General features: G+C 43.6%; 2 protein-coding genes across 8 annotated transcripts; one reads left to right on the top strand and one right to left on the bottom strand.

Moving 5' to 3' along the window:
- On the top strand, positions 1,138 to 4,372 carry ZNF485 (zinc finger protein 485). The gene is given in 8 exon segments (XM_018042165.1): positions 1,138 to 1,481; positions 1,483 to 1,578; positions 1,580 to 1,678; positions 1,680 to 1,736; positions 3,408 to 3,539; positions 3,541 to 3,574; positions 3,576 to 3,778; positions 3,780 to 4,372. Coding segments are annotated over 8 exon segments (1,026 nt in total). The 5' UTR covers positions 1,138 to 1,431; the 3' UTR covers positions 4,135 to 4,372.
- On the bottom strand, positions 7,850 to 12,517 carry ZNF32 (zinc finger protein 32). 7 transcript variants are annotated; one of them, XM_018042591.1, is made up of 3 exons: positions 12,430 to 12,517; positions 10,055 to 10,194; positions 7,850 to 8,794 (listed from the first exon to the last, which is right to left on the bottom strand). In XM_018042591.1, exons 2-3 carry the CDS (start codon positions 10,122 to 10,124, stop codon positions 8,043 to 8,045), a joined length of 822 nt encoding a protein of 273 aa, XP_017898080.1. In that variant the 5' UTR covers positions 10,125 to 10,194; positions 12,430 to 12,517; the 3' UTR covers positions 7,850 to 8,042. The 7 variants fall into 7 exon arrangements, with proteins under 7 accessions (XP_017898080.1, XP_017898077.1, XP_017898078.1 ...); XM_018042588.1 differs by having other exon boundaries at positions 7,850 to 8,836; XM_018042589.1 differs by having other exon boundaries at positions 7,850 to 8,836; positions 12,409 to 12,493.

Genomic DNA, 20,864 nt, shown 5'->3' on the forward strand with positions numbered 1-20,864 from the left:
CTTTTCAAATGTTTTTTGGCCATTATACGTTATCTTTTATGAAGTATTTATTCAAAATACTTTGTCGATCATATATGTGTATTCCCCTTCTCCCTGTGGCTTGCTTTTCACTAATAGTGGCCTTTTGATGAATAGAAGCTTTCAATTTTAATGAGCTTGTTTCCTTTCTTGTCGTTGTGTCTTGTGTACTGTTTTGATAAATCTTGTCTTTCCTCAAGTCATGAAGGTATTCTTCTGTGTTAACTTTTAGAGGCTTTATTGCTTGTCTTTTACATTTAGATTTATCATCCTCTTACAGTTGATTTTCATGCTGTGAGGTAGGGTTCATGTTTGTTCGTGTTTACAGGAATCTTAGTCCCCTGACCAGGGATCAAACCTGTGCCCCCTGCAGTGGAAGAGCAGAATCTGAATTCCTGGACCGGCAGGGAAGTCCGTATCCTCACATTTTAATCTTTCTCTGTTTTGGTGTTTTCCTGTGTTGCCTTCCTAGCTTTCCAACTTCTTAGATCCTCCTTCAGTTCAGTTCAGTCGCTCAGTCGTGTCTGGCTCTTTGCGACCCCATGAATCGCAGCATGCCAGGCCTCCCTGTCCATCACCAACTCCTGGAGTTCACTCAGACTCAAGTCAGTGATGCCATCCAGCCATCTCATCCTCTGTCATCCTCTTACAGTCTTTAAATACAATATATGCTTTTAAAGTTAATTAATGTTATTTCCGGCTGTGCTGGGTCTTCATTGCTACCCGAGGGCTTTCCCTAGTTGCGGGGAGCAGAGGCTGCTGTCTAGCTGCTGCGCTGGGCTTCTCATGCAGTGTCTTGTTGCGGAACGTGCTCTGGGCCCTTTGGCTTCTGTAGCTGTGGCGTGTGGGCTTAGTTACCCCGTAGCACGCGGGATCTTCCCGGACCAGGGCTCAAACCTGTGTCCCCTGCTTCGGCATGCGGATTCGTAATCACTGGGCCACCGGGGAAGTCCTAAATGCAGTATCTATGATATGACTTCCTTCTGTTTCCTTGGGCTTCCCTGGGGCTCAGCTGGTAAAGAATCCGCCTGCAATGCAGGACACCTGGGTTTCATCCCTGGGTCAGGAAGATCCCCTGGAGAAGGGAATGGCAACCCATTCCAGTATTCTTGCCTGGAGAATTCTATGGACGGAGGAGCCTGGCAGACCAGAGTCCATGGGATTGCAAAGCGTCAGACACAGTGGAGCAACACTTTCTATTTGCTTGGATCCTACTTACTTCTCCACTCTTTAATCTTGCCATCTTTTCTAAGCAAGAACCCTAAGCGGGCTGAATTAATTTTACGTGGCCTTTAGCCGTATAGACCAGAGCACTGTTCTTATCCGTGTGCAGCTCTCATTTTCAGTATTTCAATATAACACTGAAATTAAAAATTTTTTTTTTCAGTTCAGGAGTGTGTATTTGAAGCAAAGATGTCAGCCCTAAAGCAAAATACTGAGAGATGTGATTTGGGAGAACAAACAGAGTGTCATGATGGTAAGCATCCCGTACTGGGAAGGCAGAAGCTGCGCAGAGAAGACACACTATAAATGAGAGGAAACTGAGAAAGACTTCAAATATTATCCATCAGAGAAATCACACTGATGAGAAACCTTGTAAATGTAAAGGATGTGGGATAGCCTTTATGAGCAGCTCATCCCTTTTAAATAATAAAATTCATAGGTAAGAAATCTTACAGATGGGTTAATTGTGGTCAGTTCCTCAAGAATCATACAACATTTTTTAAAATATAAATTTATTTTAATTGGAGGTTAATTACTTTCTAATATTGTATTGGTTTTGCCATATATCAACATGAATCCACCACAGGTATACACGTGTTCCCCATCCTGAACCCCCCTTCCTCCTCCGTCCCCGTACCATCCCTCTGGGTCATCCCAGTGCACCAGCTCCAAGCATCCAGTATCATGCATCGAACCTGGACTGGTGATTCGTTTCTTGTATGATATTATACATGTTTCAATGCCATTCTCCCAAATCATCCCACCCTCTCCCTCTCCCACAGAGTCCAAAACACTGTTCTATACATCTGTGTCTCTTTTGCTGTCTCGCATACAGGCTTATCGTTACCATCTTTCTAAATTCCATATATATGTGTTAGCATACTGTATTGGTGTTTTTCTTTCTGGCTTACCTCACTCTGTATAATCGGCTCCAGTTTCATCCACTTCATTAGAACTGATTCAAATGTATTCTTTTTAATGGCTGAGTAATACTCCATTGTGTATATGTACCCCAGCTTTCTTATCCATTCGTCTGCTGATGGACATCTAGGTTGCTTCCATGTCCTGGCTATTATAAACAGTGCTGCGATGAACATTGGGGTACACGTGTCTCTTTCAATTCTGGTTTCCTCGGTGTGTATGTCCAGCAGTGGGATTGCTGGGTCATAAGGCAGTTCTAATTCCAGTTTTTTAAGGAATCTCCACACTGTTCTCCATAGTGGCTGTACTAGTTTGCATTTCCACCAACAGTGTAAGAGGGTTCCCTTTTCTCCACACCCTCTCCAGCATTTAATGCTTGTAGACTTTTGGATCGCAGCCATTCTTACTGGCATGAAATGGTACCTCATTGTGGTTTTGATTTGCATTTCTCTGATAATGAGTGATATTGAGCATCTTTTCATGTGTTTGTTAGCCATCTGTATGTCTTCTTTGGAGAAATGTCTATTTAGTTCTTTGGCCCATTTTTTGATTGGGTCGTTTATTTTCCTGGAATTGAGCTGCAGGAGTTGCTTGTATATTTTTGAGATTAGTTGTTTGTCAGTTGCTTCATTTGCTATTATTTTCTCCCATTCTGAAGGCTGTCTTTTCACCTTGCCTATAGTTTCCTTTGTTGTGCAGAAGCTTTTAATTTTAATTAGGTCCCATTTGTTTATTTTTGCTTTTATTTCCAATATTCTGGGAGGTGAGTCATAGAGGATCCTGCTGTGATTTATGTTGGAGAGTGTTTTGCCTATGTTCTCCTCTAGTTTTATTTTTCTGGTCTTATGTTTAGATCTTTAATCCATTTTGAGTTAATTTTTGTGTATGGTGTTAGAAAGTGTTCTAGTTTCATTCTTTTACAAGTGGTTGACCAGTTTTCCCAGCACCACTTGTTAAAGAGATTGTCTTTACTCCATTGTATATTCTTGCCTCCTTTGTCAAAGATAAGGTGTCCGTATGTGTGTAGATTTATCTCTGGGCTTTCTATTTTGTTCCATTTGTCTATATTTCTGTCTTTGTGCCAGTACCATACTGTCTTGATGACTGTGGCTTTGTAGCAGAGCCTGAAGTCAGGCAGGTTGATTCCTCCATTTCCATTCTTCTTTCTCAAGATTGCTTTGGCTATTTGAGTTTTTTTTTGTATTTCCATACAAATTGTGAAATTATTTGAAGAACCACACAACATTTGTTAATCATCAGAAAATTCATTCTAAAGAGAAACCACATAAATGCAATGAATGTGGAATAGCTTTCAGAAATAATTCTGTCCTTTTAAGTTAGCAAAGACTTTATTACATTAGTCAGAAACTCTACAAATACAGACTGTGGGAAAGCCTTTGCTCAGAATTCAGGGCCTTGCTTGTCATGTGAAAATACATGGTGGAGAGAAGCTTAAATGTAATGGATGTGTGAAAGCTTTCAGGGATAACTCAGCTGTCTTGGAACATCAGAGAACACATACTGGTGAGAAACCATATCCATGTAATGAATATGGAAAATCCTTTAGGAAAATTCCGAGACTTATTAATCATCAAAGAATGCAAAGAGGAGAGAAACTATCACTGTAATAAATGTGGAAAATCTTTGAGGTACAGTTTATCCTTTGCTAGACATCAGAAAACTCATAGTGGGAATAAATCCCATCAACATAATGATCATGGGAAAGCCTTTATGAAGAGCTCAGCCGTTATTGAACATTGGAGAATTCATACTGAAGAAAAACCCTATCACTGTAAGAAATATAAGAAATCCTTCAGGCATAACTCTGGCCTTGTTGAATACCTGAAAATCCATCCTGGAGAAAAACCATATGAATGTAATGAATGTGGGAAGGCTTTCCCTCAGAATTCAGGCCTCAAGTGATATAAGAAAATTCATAATAAAATTCAGAATTTGAGCCATCAAATGTAGTTTGCTAAATCATGCAGAGATAGTTTATTCCTTTTTGACCATAAAAGAGACATTCAATAAATCCCATACTTAAGAAATATATTCTGTGACACTCTGTCCTGGAAAACGTCTCACTAGTGATGATATTCATTGTAGTGTATACTACTATCTGGTTTATACTAGTGAAGTATTTGAAGAACCTAAATGTCTATATGGAAACATTTACTACAGAATGCTATGTAGCACGGAGAAGGCAATGGCACCCCACTCCAGTACTCTTGCCTGGAAAATCCCATGGACAGAGGGGCCTGGTAGGCTGCAGTCCATTGGGTCATTAAGAGTTGGACAGGACTGAGCAACTTCACTTTGACTTTTCACTTTCATGCAGTGGAGAAGGAAATGGCAACCCACTCCAGTGTTCTTGCCTTGAGAATCCCAGGGACGGGGGAGCCTGGTGGGCTGCCGTCTATGGGGTCGCACAGAGTCGGGACTGAAGCGACGCAGCAGCAGCAGCAGCAGCTACCAAATTACCCATGACATTTTTCACAGAACTAGAACAAGTAATCCTAAAATTTACATACAACCACAATAGACTCAGAATTGTGAAAGCAATATTAAGGAAAAAGAACAAAGTTGGAGGCATAACCCTCCCAGACTTCGTACAGTACTACAAAGCTACAGTAATCAGGACAGAACGGTGTTGGCACGAAACCAGACAGGGATCAGTGGAACAGACAAGCGAGCCTGGAAAAAGACCAGCACCACTATTGTCAATTAACCTTTAACAAAGGGGACAAGAATGTACAGTGCAGAAAAGACAGTCCCTTTAGCGAGTGGTGCTGAGCAAGCTGCGCAGTCGCATGCAAGTCAGTGGAGTTGGAGCACTCCCTCATACTGTACACAGTATAAACTCAAAATGGCTTAGAGACTTCGATGTAAGACATGACATCTTAAAAATCCCAGAAAAGAACATAGGCAAAACATTCTCTGATATAAATCATAATAATATTTTCTTAGGTCAGTCTCCCAAGGAAAAAGAAAGAAAAGGGAAAACAAGCAAATGGGATCTAATCAAACTTTGCACAGTAAAGGAAACTAAACAAAAGGACGAAAGAGTCTATGGACCGGGAGAAAATATTCGCAAACGATATGACCAGCAGGGGCTTAATTTCCAAAATATATGAACAGTTCATACAGCTTAAGAAAAAGTAAAAGCCCAATCAAAGAAATGGGCAGGAACCTAAATAGATATTTTCTCCAGAGAAGACATCTGGATGGTTAACAGGCACGAAAAGATGCTCAGCATTGCCATTTATTAGAGAAATGCAAATCAAAAATACCGTATATACAGATATACATGATAAGTGAATCACTTTTGTTGTACAAAGCAGGAAATCTCTAGCATGAAACCACAAACCACTCTTGACGCAGTTGGTCGCAACATCTCCATACACTGTACTTTTTTTTTTTTTGCATTTCAGTTTCATTTTTACCATTCTTGAAATAATAAAGCATAAGATGCTGAAAAATGTTGCCTTTTTTCTTCTGTCTTCAATATTAAAATGGCTACACAAAAATTCACTGATGTTGACAAGTTTTTTAAAGATGCATACTGCTATGACAGCTATCACAATATAGTCTAATAAAATTGTTTTGAGTAAAGTTACAACTAAAGCACTACTAGATCCATCTTATGGGAAAAACCAAACACACTTTTTGGCCAACTTAAAACTTCATTATTTTGTAACTTGGATTGCATGTGTTAGCTGATCTAAACCTTACCTCCTGTTTTGTCAAAGGGAATGTTTATTTTTAAACCTTAAGCTTTCCTGTGAACCATAAAACATAGTTTCCTGTTTTTATTTAATCAGTATTAAGTTGCTCCCCAGATTTTTCATTTTTTCAAAATAGTTTATCCTTAAGAAATATCTTAATATTACTGTATAGCAAATAACCTGAAAATTTAGTGGTGTAAAACATAATTAATTTTTTGCATGATTTTGTGTGTTTGGAAGTTGGCAGGAAAGTTCTAACTGGCAGGTTTCTCATCTAGTTTTCATGAGATGTCATCTGGGGCGACAGTCCATCTGTAGATTCTCCTGGGCCAGGCATCTGCTATGGCTCACCCACATGGCTGAGAGTTGACACTGACTGTTGGGAAGAACGGTGAACCTGTCCACTGGAGCACGTACATACTGTTTGTCCAGCAGAGTGGCCTTGAGATAGTGGGGAGTTTTTCACTGAGCACCTGGTTGTCTCCAGCGTAGGTGTCCTGAGAATCATGCAGAACTTTTCAGACTTTTAAAGGGCTTTTTAGACCTTTTTAGACCTGTTCTGGGAAGTCATGTAGCATCACTTCTACCATGTTTCATTGTTTGAAGCTGTCACAGGCCTACCTGGATTTAGGGGGAGATGATATGGACATGAGATGGGTATCGAAGAACTTCTGGGCGGTGTTTTAAAATTACTTCACTGTTAAACTTTACATACACTATACTTTATATATAAAGTGTACTTTACATATCTACATGCATCCATAGGTTCTAAGTGTTAAGTTCAATCAGTTTTGACAGCTGTATAGACCCATGCATCTATCACCTGAAGGATAGAATATTTTTTCTTTGTGAGCTTGCCTTGTGCTTCTTTCAAGTAAGTCCCTTCCCTCCATGTCCATAGAGGCAACCACTGTTTGATGTGTTTTAACACAGATTAGTTTTTTTCTGTTCTATGAAATCATATAAATGGAATTATGTATTTTTGTGTGTATGTTTGGGTTCTTTCACTCAAGACACATTTTTGAGATTTTTTTCTATGTTATTGCATTTATCAGTTTTAAAATTGCTGAGTGGTATTTTATTATATGACTGTACCATAGTTTATTACCTTGCCTGTTATTGGTCCTTTGGGCTGTTTTCAGTTATAAATAAATGATGATATGAGCATTTTTATATGCACCTTTAAATATTATCAGGGTACTTTAGGAGCAATATTGTATTACTGTTGAAACCCAAGTGGTGTCCCTGGTGATTCAGTGGTAAAGAATCTGCCTGCCAGGGCAGATGTGGGTTTGATCCCTGGATCAGGAAGATCCCCTAGAGGAAATGACAATGGTATTCTTGCTTGGGAAATTCCATGGACAGAGGAGCCTGGCGGGCTACAGTCCCAGGGGTCGCAGAGTCGGACACAACCGAGTGACTAAGTGCACACACACATGCCCTTACTGGGTGATCCTGAGATATTGCTCCTGCTGCCAAAAGGGAGTGAAAGTCATCGTATCTCTTCCCAAACTTTAGGTACTTTTCTGCTCTTTGGCTATAGGCAAGTAATCTCTACCCTAGTTAGGAGTGGAAGACTGAAGTGAACCACAGTGCAGACTTGGAAAGGATCCTGTTTTGTAAGGAAAGGTTAGAGCCTCTGCTATGAACATGGGTGATTTGTTAGACTATGCTCTTGAGGCTATCATCCAGATAATACAGTGTTCAATATGAGGGATTATTAAATTTGCCTCATAAATTCTGCCCACTGGTCTTGAATGTAAAACAAAATTAATTTGAATATGTAGAGAAGAAAAGAATCTTGGGATTGGTAAGGGGCTGGATTTTTTGAATAGGCCAGTGGTGTCAATTGCAAATATAAAACCTGTATCTGCTACATAAATTTCCAATTGTGTACAAAATTAATGGAGGCACCTTAGGAAATCAAGTCAAAATAAATGGACAGAAATTATGAACCATACGTGATAATGATAATAAACAAGACATTTATTTTTCATACTCATTTGGGGGAAAAAAAGAAAACTCAGTTTGCTCTACCCAGTGATGGTCTTTCTGAAGGAGTCTCCATTCATTCCATAAAACTGGATAGGCTGTTTAATCTCAGGTGATTTTATGTTGTTAATTCATAAAGAGAACTTCCTCGGAAGAGAGCGGTTACAGGGTGAGCCTTTGTGAGCAGCTTCGCTGGTGCACAGCCAGACTCCCTCTCTGAGTGAAGCTTTTCCCACATTGGCCACACAGATAGGGTGTCTCTCCTGTGTGGATTTTGCCATGCAGAACACAATTCCCCCTGGTGTGGAAACTCTTCCTGCACTGTGCACAGGCATAGGGCTTCAGGCCTGTGTGGACTCTGATATGAACAATTAGGCTTCCTTTCTGACTGAAGGCTTTTCCACACTGATCACATCTATAGGGCTTCTCACCACTATGAACTCTTCTGTGAACAGCAAGGTTACTTTGATTCCTGAAGCTTCTCTGACAAATAGCACACTCATAGGGTTTCTGTCCCGTGTGGAGTCTTTCATGAACGGCCAGACTACCGCGTTGACTAAAGCTTTTCCCACATTCCTTGCACTGATAGGGCTTCTCTCCTGTGTGTATTCGTTGGTGTGTAACAAGATTGCCTTTGGCCCTAAAGCTTTTTCCACAATGGGTACACTCAAAGGGCTTCTGACCAGTGTGGATTCTCTCATGTAATGTTAGACTACCCTTCTGCCTGAAGGATTTTCCACATTCCTGGCACTCATAGACCCTCTGTCTCACTCCAGGTGAATCTTCCTGTAGTGTCTTAGAATCTGGGGATTTTTGTTCCAGCTTCTCTCTTCTGAAAGAACTCTGGAAATCCCAGCTTGAGGATCCTGTGGCCTCAGACTGATCATATTTGTGGTGGGCTTCTGTCATCACATCTGGTAAAATGAGAGGGAAGTCATGTAAGATGCACCAATATGCTGAGTGAGAAGAACAGGGAAAAAAGAAACAATGCTTTGAGTGCCTATTATGTGCCAAATATTATACTATAAACTTTGCATAGATAATTTAATCCTGAAAACAATCTTCTGTTACAGTTAAGGAAATGAACGTATAGCAAGGTTGTCAGAGATCAGCTGGCCAGGTGAGCGCAGAGTTAGGGTTCAGACACAGGCATGCTCTGCGGCAGTGTGCTGCCTCTGAACTTGATTTAGCTTCCCAAACAGTCTTGTGGATAGACATGATTATAGCCATTTCACAGATAAGAGAACAATCCAGAAAAATGAAACTATATAAGATCGCATTTAGTCCCATACCGAAGTTTTATCTGACACCAAGACAGGTGTGGATCCAGGTTGTATGGGGCCTAAAGTTTTAAATTTTGGAGAGATTTCCATTAAAAAGCAGTATAAAAGTAGGGATAGGACCTTGAAGAGACCAGTGTAAGGGAAAGCTCCTGAAGCTTAAGTTTTGCAGGCTTCATGAGAAATCTACCTCTGCCCTAGTCTGCTCCCCTAACAGTGGAGTAGCCTAAGTCTACGCTGCCAGGGTACATGTAGCAGAATCCTAGGTACTTTACATCTATTAATCTTAATCACTGCAAACCTGCAAGATAGAGCTTATTGTCCCATTTTGCAGATGAAGAGCCTGGAGCTCAAGAAGGTTAAATAACTTGTCTGATACCACAGATCCAGTCACGGCAATCAGAATTTGATCCAAGGAATTTTTCCCTTTAAAACCCATGCTGTTTCAATCTGCTAAGCTATGGTGAAACTGAAGTCAGTTTTGGTTTGGAAGTTTTTCTCAACCCTTCCTATGCAGATATTGACAGTACTTCCCAATACTGCCCTGTGTATGAGCCTCCTACTGCACTTTAAATATGAGTCCATTCATCACTAATAATAGTTTTCTTGGAGTCGGCCTAGGTAGATTTCAACTTGTTCCTCTGTCTTACCATTTCTCATTCAGTGACTGTGCTGAGATTTAAAACTGCTCATTCATTTTCTCAGATACTACCTCCATACCAAGACTGTTCCCTTGCTGTTTCTAAGTCAAGCTTGTAGGCTTTCCCTGTAACCCCTAAAAATAGTGAGCTTCACCAAAGGAACATCTTCTCTGCATCCCCAGCCTGTTGTCCAGTGCTGAGAACAGGGACACTGATTATTGTGACTTGGCATCCCAGCAATCAACAGACTCACTGAAAAAGGCTACATTCTGGGCATATCTTCCATGACAGTCCAGCAGGGTAGCTGTTGGAAATCCAAACATGTCCCCTCCTGCTGTATGAGCTTGATCACCACCTCTTCGTATGACTCTTCCATGGGCTGTACTTGAGTACCTAGGGAGGGAAAAACAAAAACGGAACAACAAAAACAGGAACGGGTAAGAGAACTGATAAGTGAGAGCAGCCAACAGGAGCTCTGGTTTGGGGTATGAGTGAATGGAGGAAACCTTGTTTGCCTGATATAATACCAGTCATCTATAACATAACTGCAAAATGGGCCAAGAGGCACCATAGCTACTTATAAATGAGTCCAGGAGGAAGCAAGAGGTGCAAAAGCAGAGAAGACAGAAAGCAAACATGTTTCTCTTCCTGCCAATGCCAAGAAAATGGTCCTTACTATTTGTACCTTAGCTTTCGCATGGGATTGGAATCTTCCACTTCTTTCCCCCACCTGTCTGCCTGCTATTTTATCCTCCAAGTGTCCAGAGGAATTCAGAATATAAAAAACAACATTTCAGCCTTAATAATTGGTTCTGTGATGGGAATGTCTCTGACTGTCCTCTCCAGTCCCCTCTAGATTATTAGGACAGAACAAGAGCTTTCATATTTCCTTTTAGCACTTCTTTGGAGGCTCTTTAAGATATGAGAATACTAGTTCTGAGGAAGCATACTACTTGTCAATTCTTGGGAAAAAAAAGTACTTCAGATTCCAAATCCAAGTAACCTGCCCAAGTCCCAGAGCCAGTATGGAAGCAAGGTGGGGCAAAGGTTCAAATCCAAGACTTCTTGGATCCAAAGCCTATGTCTAGGCAATTTTTTACTGTCTCATTACTAAAAAGTGAATGGAACAGAGCTTGACCAGACTTTACTGTTCTTCCAGATCCTAAGAATCCTCCTGTTCTATATTATCATTTTCTCTTTTGGGGGGAATATTCTTATTTCAGGACCCTAATTACTGAATTCTCACACTTAATGCAGTGGTCCAGTGTGTATAATCTTCGTTTCCCTCTAACATATCCCATGAAAGTGCTGGCCTCCTGATTTAATGAAATTAGCAGTGTGATGCTACAGTTCTTTGTTAACCCAAGGATCTGGTCTTCTTGATAGCTGCACTTTCTGTTACATGTTGTGATGACTGTAGAGGCATTAAAAACTCTTATTTGAAAGACTCAGCTCCAGTTTGCATTACAAGCCACAAAGCAGTGCCCTATTGGTGTCAGGACATCACAGTACCATTCACTTGGAAGTCCTAGGTGTTACTGATCAACCACACACCCACCAAGAATCACTGAAAAGTACATGGGTTCCTGCTGCTTGAGGCTGGACCTCGTCCTTGGTGAGTCAGCAAACAGTCTGCTCAGAGCACCTTGGAGAGTTTTCAGCTGTGCCTCTCCACACGCTGTGAGATACTCAAGTCACAGCTTAGCTGTGTTTCAGGAACCTCATGATTAACGAAGGGAAATTGCCATATTTTTCTCCATAGATTCCACAGGTGTGCGGAATCAAATTCCTGAAGATTCTGTGGAAAGACACTTTATAATAGAAAATAGTGCTTTTTCCTATCAAGAAAGCCATTATATCCTGCTCACAATGAGGCCACGAGAGACGAATCCTACCCTCTGTCTCCCCTTAAATGGCACTGGGGAAGTAACCAAACAGCCCAGACCTATTCACTTACTTAATAAATGCTGTAATATCAAGTAGCTTCTGGGAGACTCCGAGAGTCAAACGTGAAGGGCCTCTGACACGACCTAACAGACCTAAGGCCTGAAGTTGAGAGCCCTCAGCGCAGGACCAGGCCATGGGGAACCCTGCTGTATCCGGGGCACAGTTTCAGGACGAGGAGACTCTGGGGAGGGGTGCTTGTTTTCCCCGCACACCGGGATTCACCGTGTCCTTTCCCATGTCCCTACTCAGAGGAATCGGTCCTTTCTTTCACGCAGCCGAGAGACTGCATTTCCCGCCTCCATCTTCTGACGCCCTCCCCGCGGGCCCAGAGGCACACCTGCCCGTGGTCCCTCCCGCGCCTCCAGGTGCCGGGCCTTCCCGCACTCCCCGCCCCGCCTTGCGGAAGAGGGGCCCCTGCTCCTCCCGACAGACTCTCTGCCATTCCTGCCTCGGCGACGTCCCCACCCGGACCCGCGCCGGACCTCAGCGCCGCGCTCTCCGGTCCAGCTAGACCTTTCCTGGCGGGCCGCAGACCGGTCGCCTCGCAGCCGGCCTCGCCGGGGAGGCTCCAGGCTGGTCAGGCCTGCTCAGGACGCGAGGGGGTGGGGGTCGGAGGCGGCGGCCTGAAGGCGGGGCCCCGCCTCGTCTGGGTGTACTGACCCAGCCAGCGGCCTCACTCACCGCAGCCGCGCGCGCCCGCAGACAGACAAAGGCCGGCACCGAGCCCTTAGGAACGCCGGCGCGAGCGGACCGGACTACAACTCCCAGGAGGCTCCGCGCGCGCCCTAGCCCCGTGCCGTGGCGGCCCCGGCTTCCCCGAGCACTGTGGGAAACGTAGTTCGGCGATGCGACCCGCCCCCTCGGGATCGGCGGGTCTAGGCGAGCGCTGGGCGCTCGGGTCACTCCTGTTTGGACCGAGTCCGAGCGCCGACTTGTTCGCGGTCGTAGAACAACGACCAAGAGCGCCAGATGGCCACTCAGATTAGCCAGGCATGGGATGGCAGCTTGGTGAAGCCATCCTCCGAGCCAGGGTTCTTGCACGGCGTTGTGGAAGGAAACAAAGCGTTGGGAAGAAATGAGTTGATTAATCCCGGGGTGCTTAGGGTTTTGTGTCGAGAAGTTCCCTGAGCCAAGACTAAGTGTTCTGAAATTAGAGTTCTGAGGCAAGGAGCAAATATTTCAAGCGACGTCTGTGGGAGAAGAGAATTTGAAACACCACTGGAGAATTCCAAGACAGTGTTGGAGAAGGCAATGGTGCCCCACTCCAGTACTCTTGCCTGGAAAGTCCCATGGACGGAGGAGCTTGGTAGGCTGTAGCCCATGGGGTCGCTAAGAGTCGGACAGGACTGAGCGACTTCACTTTGATTTTTCACTTTCATGCATTGGAGAAGAAAATGGCAACCCACTCCAGTGTTCTTGCCTGGGGAATCCCAGGGATGGGGGAGCCCAGTGGGCTGCCGTCTATGGGGTTGCACAGAGTCGGACACGACTGAAGTGACTTAGCAGCAGCAGCAGCAGTTTCGGGGGAATGTGTAATTTCCTTGGTTCTCTCTCGCAACAAAAATTTGAAGTGATAAGATGGACCAGTGTTACAGGTCCGTGTTACAGCTCAGTTTTATTTAGAAAGTAAAAGTAAAGGAAAACAGCCTCCAGGCATGAGGCCATGCCAACCCAAAAGACTATGGATGTGAGAGTTGGACCATAAGGAAAGCTGAGTGCTGAAGGATTGATGCTTTTGAACTGTGGTGTTGGAGAAGATTCTTGAGAATCCCTTGGACTGCAAGGAGATCAAACTAGTCAATCCTAAAGGGAATCAGTCCTGAATATTCATTGGAAGGACTGATGCTGAAGCTGAAGTGCCAGTACTTTGGCCCCTGATGTAAAGAACTGACTCATTGGAAAAGGCCCTGATGCTGGGAAAGATTGAAGGCAGGAGGAGAAGGGGATGGTAGAGGATGAGATGGTTGAATGTCATCACGGACTTGATGGACATGAGTTTGAGCAAGCTCCGGGAGATGGTGAAGGAGAGGGAAGCCTGGCGTGCTGCAGTCCATGGTGTCACAAAGAATTGGACATGACTGAGCTGAACTGGAGAGTCACACAGTGCATGGGGCAAGAGCTCCGTTTTTTCACGGGACTTCTCTGAAGAGCCAGTCTAGCACAGGCAGCCACATCCTTGGCCCTGCTTTATGATACTGGGAGGGGGCAAAGGTCGATTTTGAGAATCTGTGCGATAAGGCCTCTCTCAAATGCCTTAGGCCACCTTCAAATGTATTTTTATAGGCTCCTGGCCTCTGAGGGGGAATTTGAACAGGGAAGACTGGCATTAAAGCTCATGGTGACTGAGACTGCTTGACTTCCACCCCCTTGGAACCGTGCTTGTTTCCCTTTATCCTGGAGCTCCCCGCAGTATGCTTCTCTCTAAGCTCCCTGCTCCAGAGCTCCCACTCAGAGACTATCCTATTGAATGAGGGGTTTTACAAGGAATGCTTCCTTTTGCTGGGTCCGTGTTCTCTACCAAAAATCCACCTGTTAAACAAAACATTTAATTTAACACAGCGTACAAAGTGTAATAAGTTGAGTCCTAAATGTTAGTTATTGCTATTACTAACAACACATCATTACATAAGTTCTTTGAGCTTGTACGTCCTGAGCCCTTTTTAAATATCGGGTACTGTGTCAGCTACTGTGCTGCGTTTTGGGGACACAAATGTCAGCAAGATGGACTGCCTTCTCCTAGGAAGGGAGCTGACAGTCTAGTTGAGAAGAATGCACCCCCTTCCTCCAAACCTGGCCAGCAGCTGTCTCACAGAGAGTTTCCTGCAGGGGAAACTCCTGTAGGCCCCACTCCCCAAAGACCTCTCTGCATGAACACAGGGCTCCCTGTAGCGCCTCCTTCATTACTTGTTCCAGCGTCAGAGAGAGAGAAAAGGGGAGAGCATTAGGGGCCTGCACAATCACCGCTCTTTTTTTCCTTCTACACAGCCGCAGATAATTTTCAAAGCCCAGGTGGCCCAAAGCAAGGGCCAGTTCTTGCGCCCGATTGAACGGCACCGTACGAGTGGCTCTGCTCCCCTTTCTCCCAAGGCTGTGTCAGTAAGACTGTGTGTCACCCCCAGGCCTGGGAGTCAGTCTCCCTGCTGATAAACAACACCCAGCACCCAGAAGTCCTGTCAGTCAGGTCAGGATCAGCTGTGGCTGTTGGGACATTTCAGTTCCTATTGTGAAAGTAGGTGGCAAATCTTTGGGGGGAAAAGGTGACTATAGAGGGGAAATGGTCACCTTTCTCAGCAAACCTTCAGGCGTCTCAGGAAAGAGGACACATCGAATAGTACACAGAGGAGAAAGCCGTTAGGAATGGAGCTGATGAGACCCACCCACCATCCCCTGCCACACACTTGGCAGTGTTTACCCAGATCCTACATGGGGCCAAGTCCTCAACCGCTGCCTGTGTCTTAAGACACACTCAACAGGAAGGGGGGAGGCTCGGTGAGGGTGACAGCAGGTGAGGGTGTCAGCAATGTAAATTTTAAAAATTGTCAAAAAACCATTCTGTTACTGCCCATGCATCTCAAGACACTGCAGAAGTACAAACACTTCAATAACCGATGCTACGACAAAAGGCGAACCATTTGGCAAAAAAGGTGAATGTTTATGTGACTCCTATGCCAAGATAGCCTTCAGATGGATTACATGTAAAACGTAAACCCAGATCCATAAAGACACAGAAGAATGTATGGTTTAAAATCTTGGCATAGGAAGGGTTTCCCTAACCATGGTAATGAAGGCAGAAACAATTAGGAATAAGATTACTGGATTTGACTCCATTAAAATCAATAGCTCTGTGTCAGCACCATCATTAAATGAAGTTAACACATGCTAGGAAAATATTAATAATTGTCATATTTAAAGAGACCACACAAATCAATAAGATAAAGAAAACATTTCAATGGAAATTTGGCACAGGATAGCAACTCATACATACATAAAAATAGAATTCAGGAAAAATACTTAGACCCTATTAATTTTTGAAAGTGCTAATTGAAACAAAGAAAACTGTTCCCTATAGCTAGTGAATGGCAAAGTATTGCAAAGAGGGCTAGGGAAATAGAGATTTTTCATCCCTGTGTTAATTGAGACGGTTGTTCTGATTAGATATTTGCTAATATGTATCAAAAAGTCCTAAAGATATACATCTGACTGCTACAGCCTTTTCTCCCCCTTAGGAAAAGGGAAAATGGAATAATTGTACCCTAAATATGAAAGGAAAGCTATGGAATTCTGCAGTAAATCTAGGCTGAATCATTGACTTTGAATGGATTCCTGGTCCCTTGAAGGGAGATGAGATGGCAGGATGCTCAAGGAAGGGTAGGGGCTTCTTTGCCGCCATATTCTCAACAAAGTCCTTGGGTCCATAGCGGCAGAATGAGGCTCTGTCTTCCTGGAGGAGTTTATCAGAATAATTTTCACTATGCCTCAAGTCTGTGTTTAGTCCAGTCCCCATGAGAAATGCAACCCCCTTATGAATCCCTATCTCACCCCACAACTCCATTCATTCACTAACCAGTCTTCCCATCCCTCTGAAACCATCACACTAGGTCCACCATGGAGGCCAGTGCTGGGGAGAAAGCTGGGTTTCCTTCATACCCCTCCTGCTCAGTGGGCAGGCTTGAGTAGCTAAACTCGCCAGAAAGAAAGGGATCTGTGATTTAGTGCAGTTCTCTGGAGGGTTGCTAGTACCTTGATTAGAGCCACACAAGTCTCTTGACTTGCCAGCTATTCCTCAGAGCTGGAAGTCATCCTGGCCTCTCCTTGGGCAAGCCAGTCCTGCTCTCTGCAGCTGCTGCTGTCTCTTTGCCCAAGTATGTCTTCTGTTTGATCTCACTACTCTCACCTGATTTGTAAATTCAGGACACTAATAATTTGGGCTTAATGATGCCTTGTGTGTGCCTCTTAGCTTTTGCAACCTCAAACTTCCTTCAGCTATTCAAATATAAATTATTTATCCTTCAGTTCAGTTCAGTCACTCAGTCGTGTCCGACTCTTTGCGACCCCATGGACCGCAGCATACCAGGCTTCCCTGTCCATCACCAATTTCCAGAGCTTACTCAAACTCATGTCCATTGAGCCGGTGAAGCCATCCAACCATCTCATCCTCTGTCATCCCCTTCTCCTCCTGCCTTCAATCTTTCCCAGCATTAGGGTCTTTTCCAATGAGTTGGTTCTTTGAATCAGGTGGCCAAAGTTTATCCTTAAGGGAGCTATTTATGCATGCTTCCAATATTTTTAAATTCTTGCCACTTATTTCCAGTGTATAACTAGCTGTGCCTTTCTCCATTTAGCCTCTCGACAGAACTGTTTATAAACCAGAAGATGGAAGGGAAAGTCTGGGGTGGGAACTGATGCCCTGCACTTGGTATATATTTGCATGTTTCCAGGGCTGTGGGCCTGGCCATCATTTCCTGCTGAGCCTTTCATGTCTGGAGCTGATTATTCTGTTTGGTATCATTTACTGGGGATGCTGTAAGTTCCCCTTAGGATATAGAGGCTGCTTGACACAAAACGAGGAGGTGCCCTCTGTTGTGTGTGTGAATGCTATCCTCTCATAATGTCCCTTCTGAGTAAGTGTCACGGGGGAGCACAGCCCATTATGTAGGGAGGCCTCCCAAGCAACGAGAAGGTTAAGATGTCAATGCGACTGCAGCTGGGAGCTTAGCTGCTCAGGTTATCTGTTATATTTGAAACAAAGACCTAGAACTTAGAGTTAAGGAATATTTGACGAAATATGCTCTTTAGAAACTTGTTTACCATGATCAGTTTATACTAAGTCAAAGAGAGGTATAGATTATAAAACAATAAAATAGAATTAACCGGTAGAATCTGAGCTCTAGAGCTTTCTAGAGTCTGAAATCTTTACAAAGTATTATAATTCATTATGATATAAAAGAATAAATACATTACAAAAAATGAAGAAAAGTCTTACCGGCAATGGCCCCTTTCCCAGTTTAGCAAAACTAGTAACAATGAATGCTTCTATAGGAGTTACAAAATTGTGTCATTTAAAACTTGCTCAGTTATTTCTTAAGTAATAATTAGCCACAGTGGGAAACTAAAGAATATAGCAACATAATGTTTATTAAATAACAACTGAATTAACAACATATAAAATTATCTAAGATTCTGTAATGTTTATCAAAGCAATACTCACAAAATGTAAAAGAAAATTCACATAATGTATTTTATCATCAACAACGAAAAAAGAAAAGAAGAGAAAATTCAACTTACATTACCTGGAAAGGGTGACTCAAAGATGTGTAAGACAAAAATAATATTAATAAAAGGGGAAATAAATTAGAAAACACAAAAGATAAGTTATAAACCCCCCAAAACACAATTCACTAAAAAAATCTGATCAAGAAAAACAGATCAATATGTAAAAACAATACTTAATTAGGAAAGAGTATGGCAAAGATAATGCAAGCTGGAATCAAGGTTGCTGGGAGAAATATCAATAACCTCATGTATGCGGATGGCACCACCCTTATGGCAGAAAGCGAAGAACTAGAGAGCCTCTTGATGAAAGTGAACGAGGAGAGTGAAAAAAGTTGGCTTAAAACTAAACATTCAGAAAACTAAGATCATGGAATCCAGTCCCATCACTTCATGGCAAATAGATGGGGAAGCAATGGAAACAGTGAGAGACAATTTTTTGAGGCTCCAAAATCACTGCAGATGGTGACTGCAGCCATGACATTAAAAGATGCTTGCTCCTTGGAAGAAAAGTTATGAACAACCTAGACACCATATTAAAAAATAGAGACATTACTTTGCAAACAAAGGTCTGTCTAGTCAGAGCTATGACTTTACCAGTAGTTGTGTATGGATGTGAAAGTTGGACTATAAAGAAAGCTGAGCACCGAAGAACTGATGCTTTTGAATTGTGGTGCTGGAGAAGACTCTTGAGAGTCCCTTACTGCAAGGAGATCCAACCAGTTAATCCTAAAGGAAATCAGTTCTGAATATTCACTGAAAGTAGTGTTGCTGAAGCTGAAGCTCCAATACTATGGCCACCTGTTGTGAAGAACTGACAGATTTGAAAAGACCCTGATGCTGAGAAAGATTGAAGGCAGGAGGAGAAGGGGAGGACAGAGGATGAGGTGGTCGGATGGCATCATTGACTCAATGGACATGAGTCTGAGTGAGCTCCAGGAGTTGGTGATGGACAGGGAGGCCTGGCGTGCTGCAGTCCAAGGGGTCGCAAAGAGTCGGACATGACTGAGCCACTGAACTGAACAGTTTGGGGTCTTTGGTTTCACTTATGACCACCAGAGGGCACAATAGCATAGGTTTTTTTTTTTTTTTTTTCCTTTCCCTTTTCTTTGTTGGGAAGTATTGGATGAGTTCTGGGCTGTTTATTTGACAGGCGATTCATGGGGTGGCAGAGTCCGACTGAGCGGCTGAACTGAACTGAACTGAACTGATGGGGTTGTGGTGGTGGGGGCGGTGGAGGGGAGGAAGAGCCAGCCTGCACAAGTGTTAGTTTCAGAAGGGATCGAGGAGATCTGGGTTTGCCCACCTCCACTGGACCCAGTGCATGAGTGCTTAGTTGTGTTTGACTCTTTGTGACCCCGTGGACTGTCGCCCCACAGGCTCCTCTGTCCATGGAAGTTCCCAGGCAAGAATAATGGAGTTGGTTGCCATCTCCTTCTCCAGGGGGTCCCCCTGGCCCAGGGATCAAGCTCAGGGCTCTTGTGACTCCTGCATTGGCAGGTGGGTTCTTGACCAACTGTGCCGCCTGTGGATTTTTGCAGTCTGAGCCCCCAGGGGAGCCGCCAGGGAAGCCACCTTCTGCTGCAGGCACATCCCAGCGAGGGCCTAAAGCCCTGTGGGAAGAGAAAGGGAAAAGACAGGTAATTTGTAGCACGAATTAGTAAATGAATATAATTTCCAGGAAAAAAATGATGGATTTCTGAACAGGAAAATCTGCCAGCTCAGATTGCAGTTGAGGTTCACTCCTGGAGCACCAGAGAGGGGGAGATTTTGCTTCCCTTCTTTGTGTTGAAAGTGCTTCAGAAACTCAGAAGGGCAGAATTAACTGCCTTCTACCTCATCCATGCCCCGAGAGGGCAAACAATCCTTCCAGAATAGCAGCGCTAAATTAGAAAAGAAATTTATCAAAGTTCCTTTCTGGCCCAAACATTTTTTTTTTTTAATCATTAAATAACTTCCAAGGGCCATCTTCGGCCCTGTGGTTGAAAGTGTACCAATATAAAACTCACACACCTGTCACAAACCCTTCTGCGGCTTTGGGCAGATCACTTCAAATGACTCAAATGACGACGACGATCTTGCCTGTGTCATGGAGCGGTGAAGGTCAATTCTGGCAGCAGCATTTCACTTTTTGAAAACATAAGACTGTCTGTGCATGTAAGGGTTTCATGTTGCCCAGTGGGCCTGGAACTAGCCTCTCTCCCTTAGACCTCCCACAGGGCTGCCAGTGCTCAGTCTATGACCCTTGCACCCTCCTCTGCTACGTCAGCGACTTATGTACGTGTCTCCTCTTGACTACGAGAGCAAGGTCTTGACCCAGGGCATTTGTGAACCTCTTCATTCCTGAGCAGTGTCATACACGTTCAGTTCAGTTCAGTTGTTCAGTTGCGTCCGACTCTACAGGATGCATTACACCAGGCTTCCCTGTCCATCACCAACTCCCAGAGCTTACTCAAACTCATGTCCATCGAGTCAATGATGCCATCTGACCATCTCATCCTCTGTCGTCCCCTTCTCCTCCTGCCTTCAATGTTTCTCAGCATCAGGGTCTTTTCAAATGAGTCAGTTCTTCACATCAGGTGGCCATAGTATTGGAGCTTCAGCTTCAGCATCACTGCTTTCAATGAATATTCAGGACTGATTCCTTTAGGATGGACTGGTTGGATCTCCTTGTAGTCCAAGGGACTCTCAAGAGTCTTCTCCAACACCACAGTTCAAAAGCATCAATTCTTTGGTGCTCAGCTTTCTTTATAGTCCAGCTCTCACATCTCTACACGACTACTGGTAAAACAATAGCTTTGACTAGACAGACCTTTGTTGGCAAAGTAATGTCTCTGCTTTTTAAT

This window comes from Capra hircus, chromosome 28 (genome assembly GCF_001704415.2).
Source record: "Capra hircus breed San Clemente chromosome 28, ASM170441v1, whole genome shotgun sequence".
In the NCBI taxonomy this organism is placed as follows: domain Eukaryota; kingdom Metazoa; phylum Chordata; class Mammalia; order Artiodactyla; family Bovidae; genus Capra; species Capra hircus.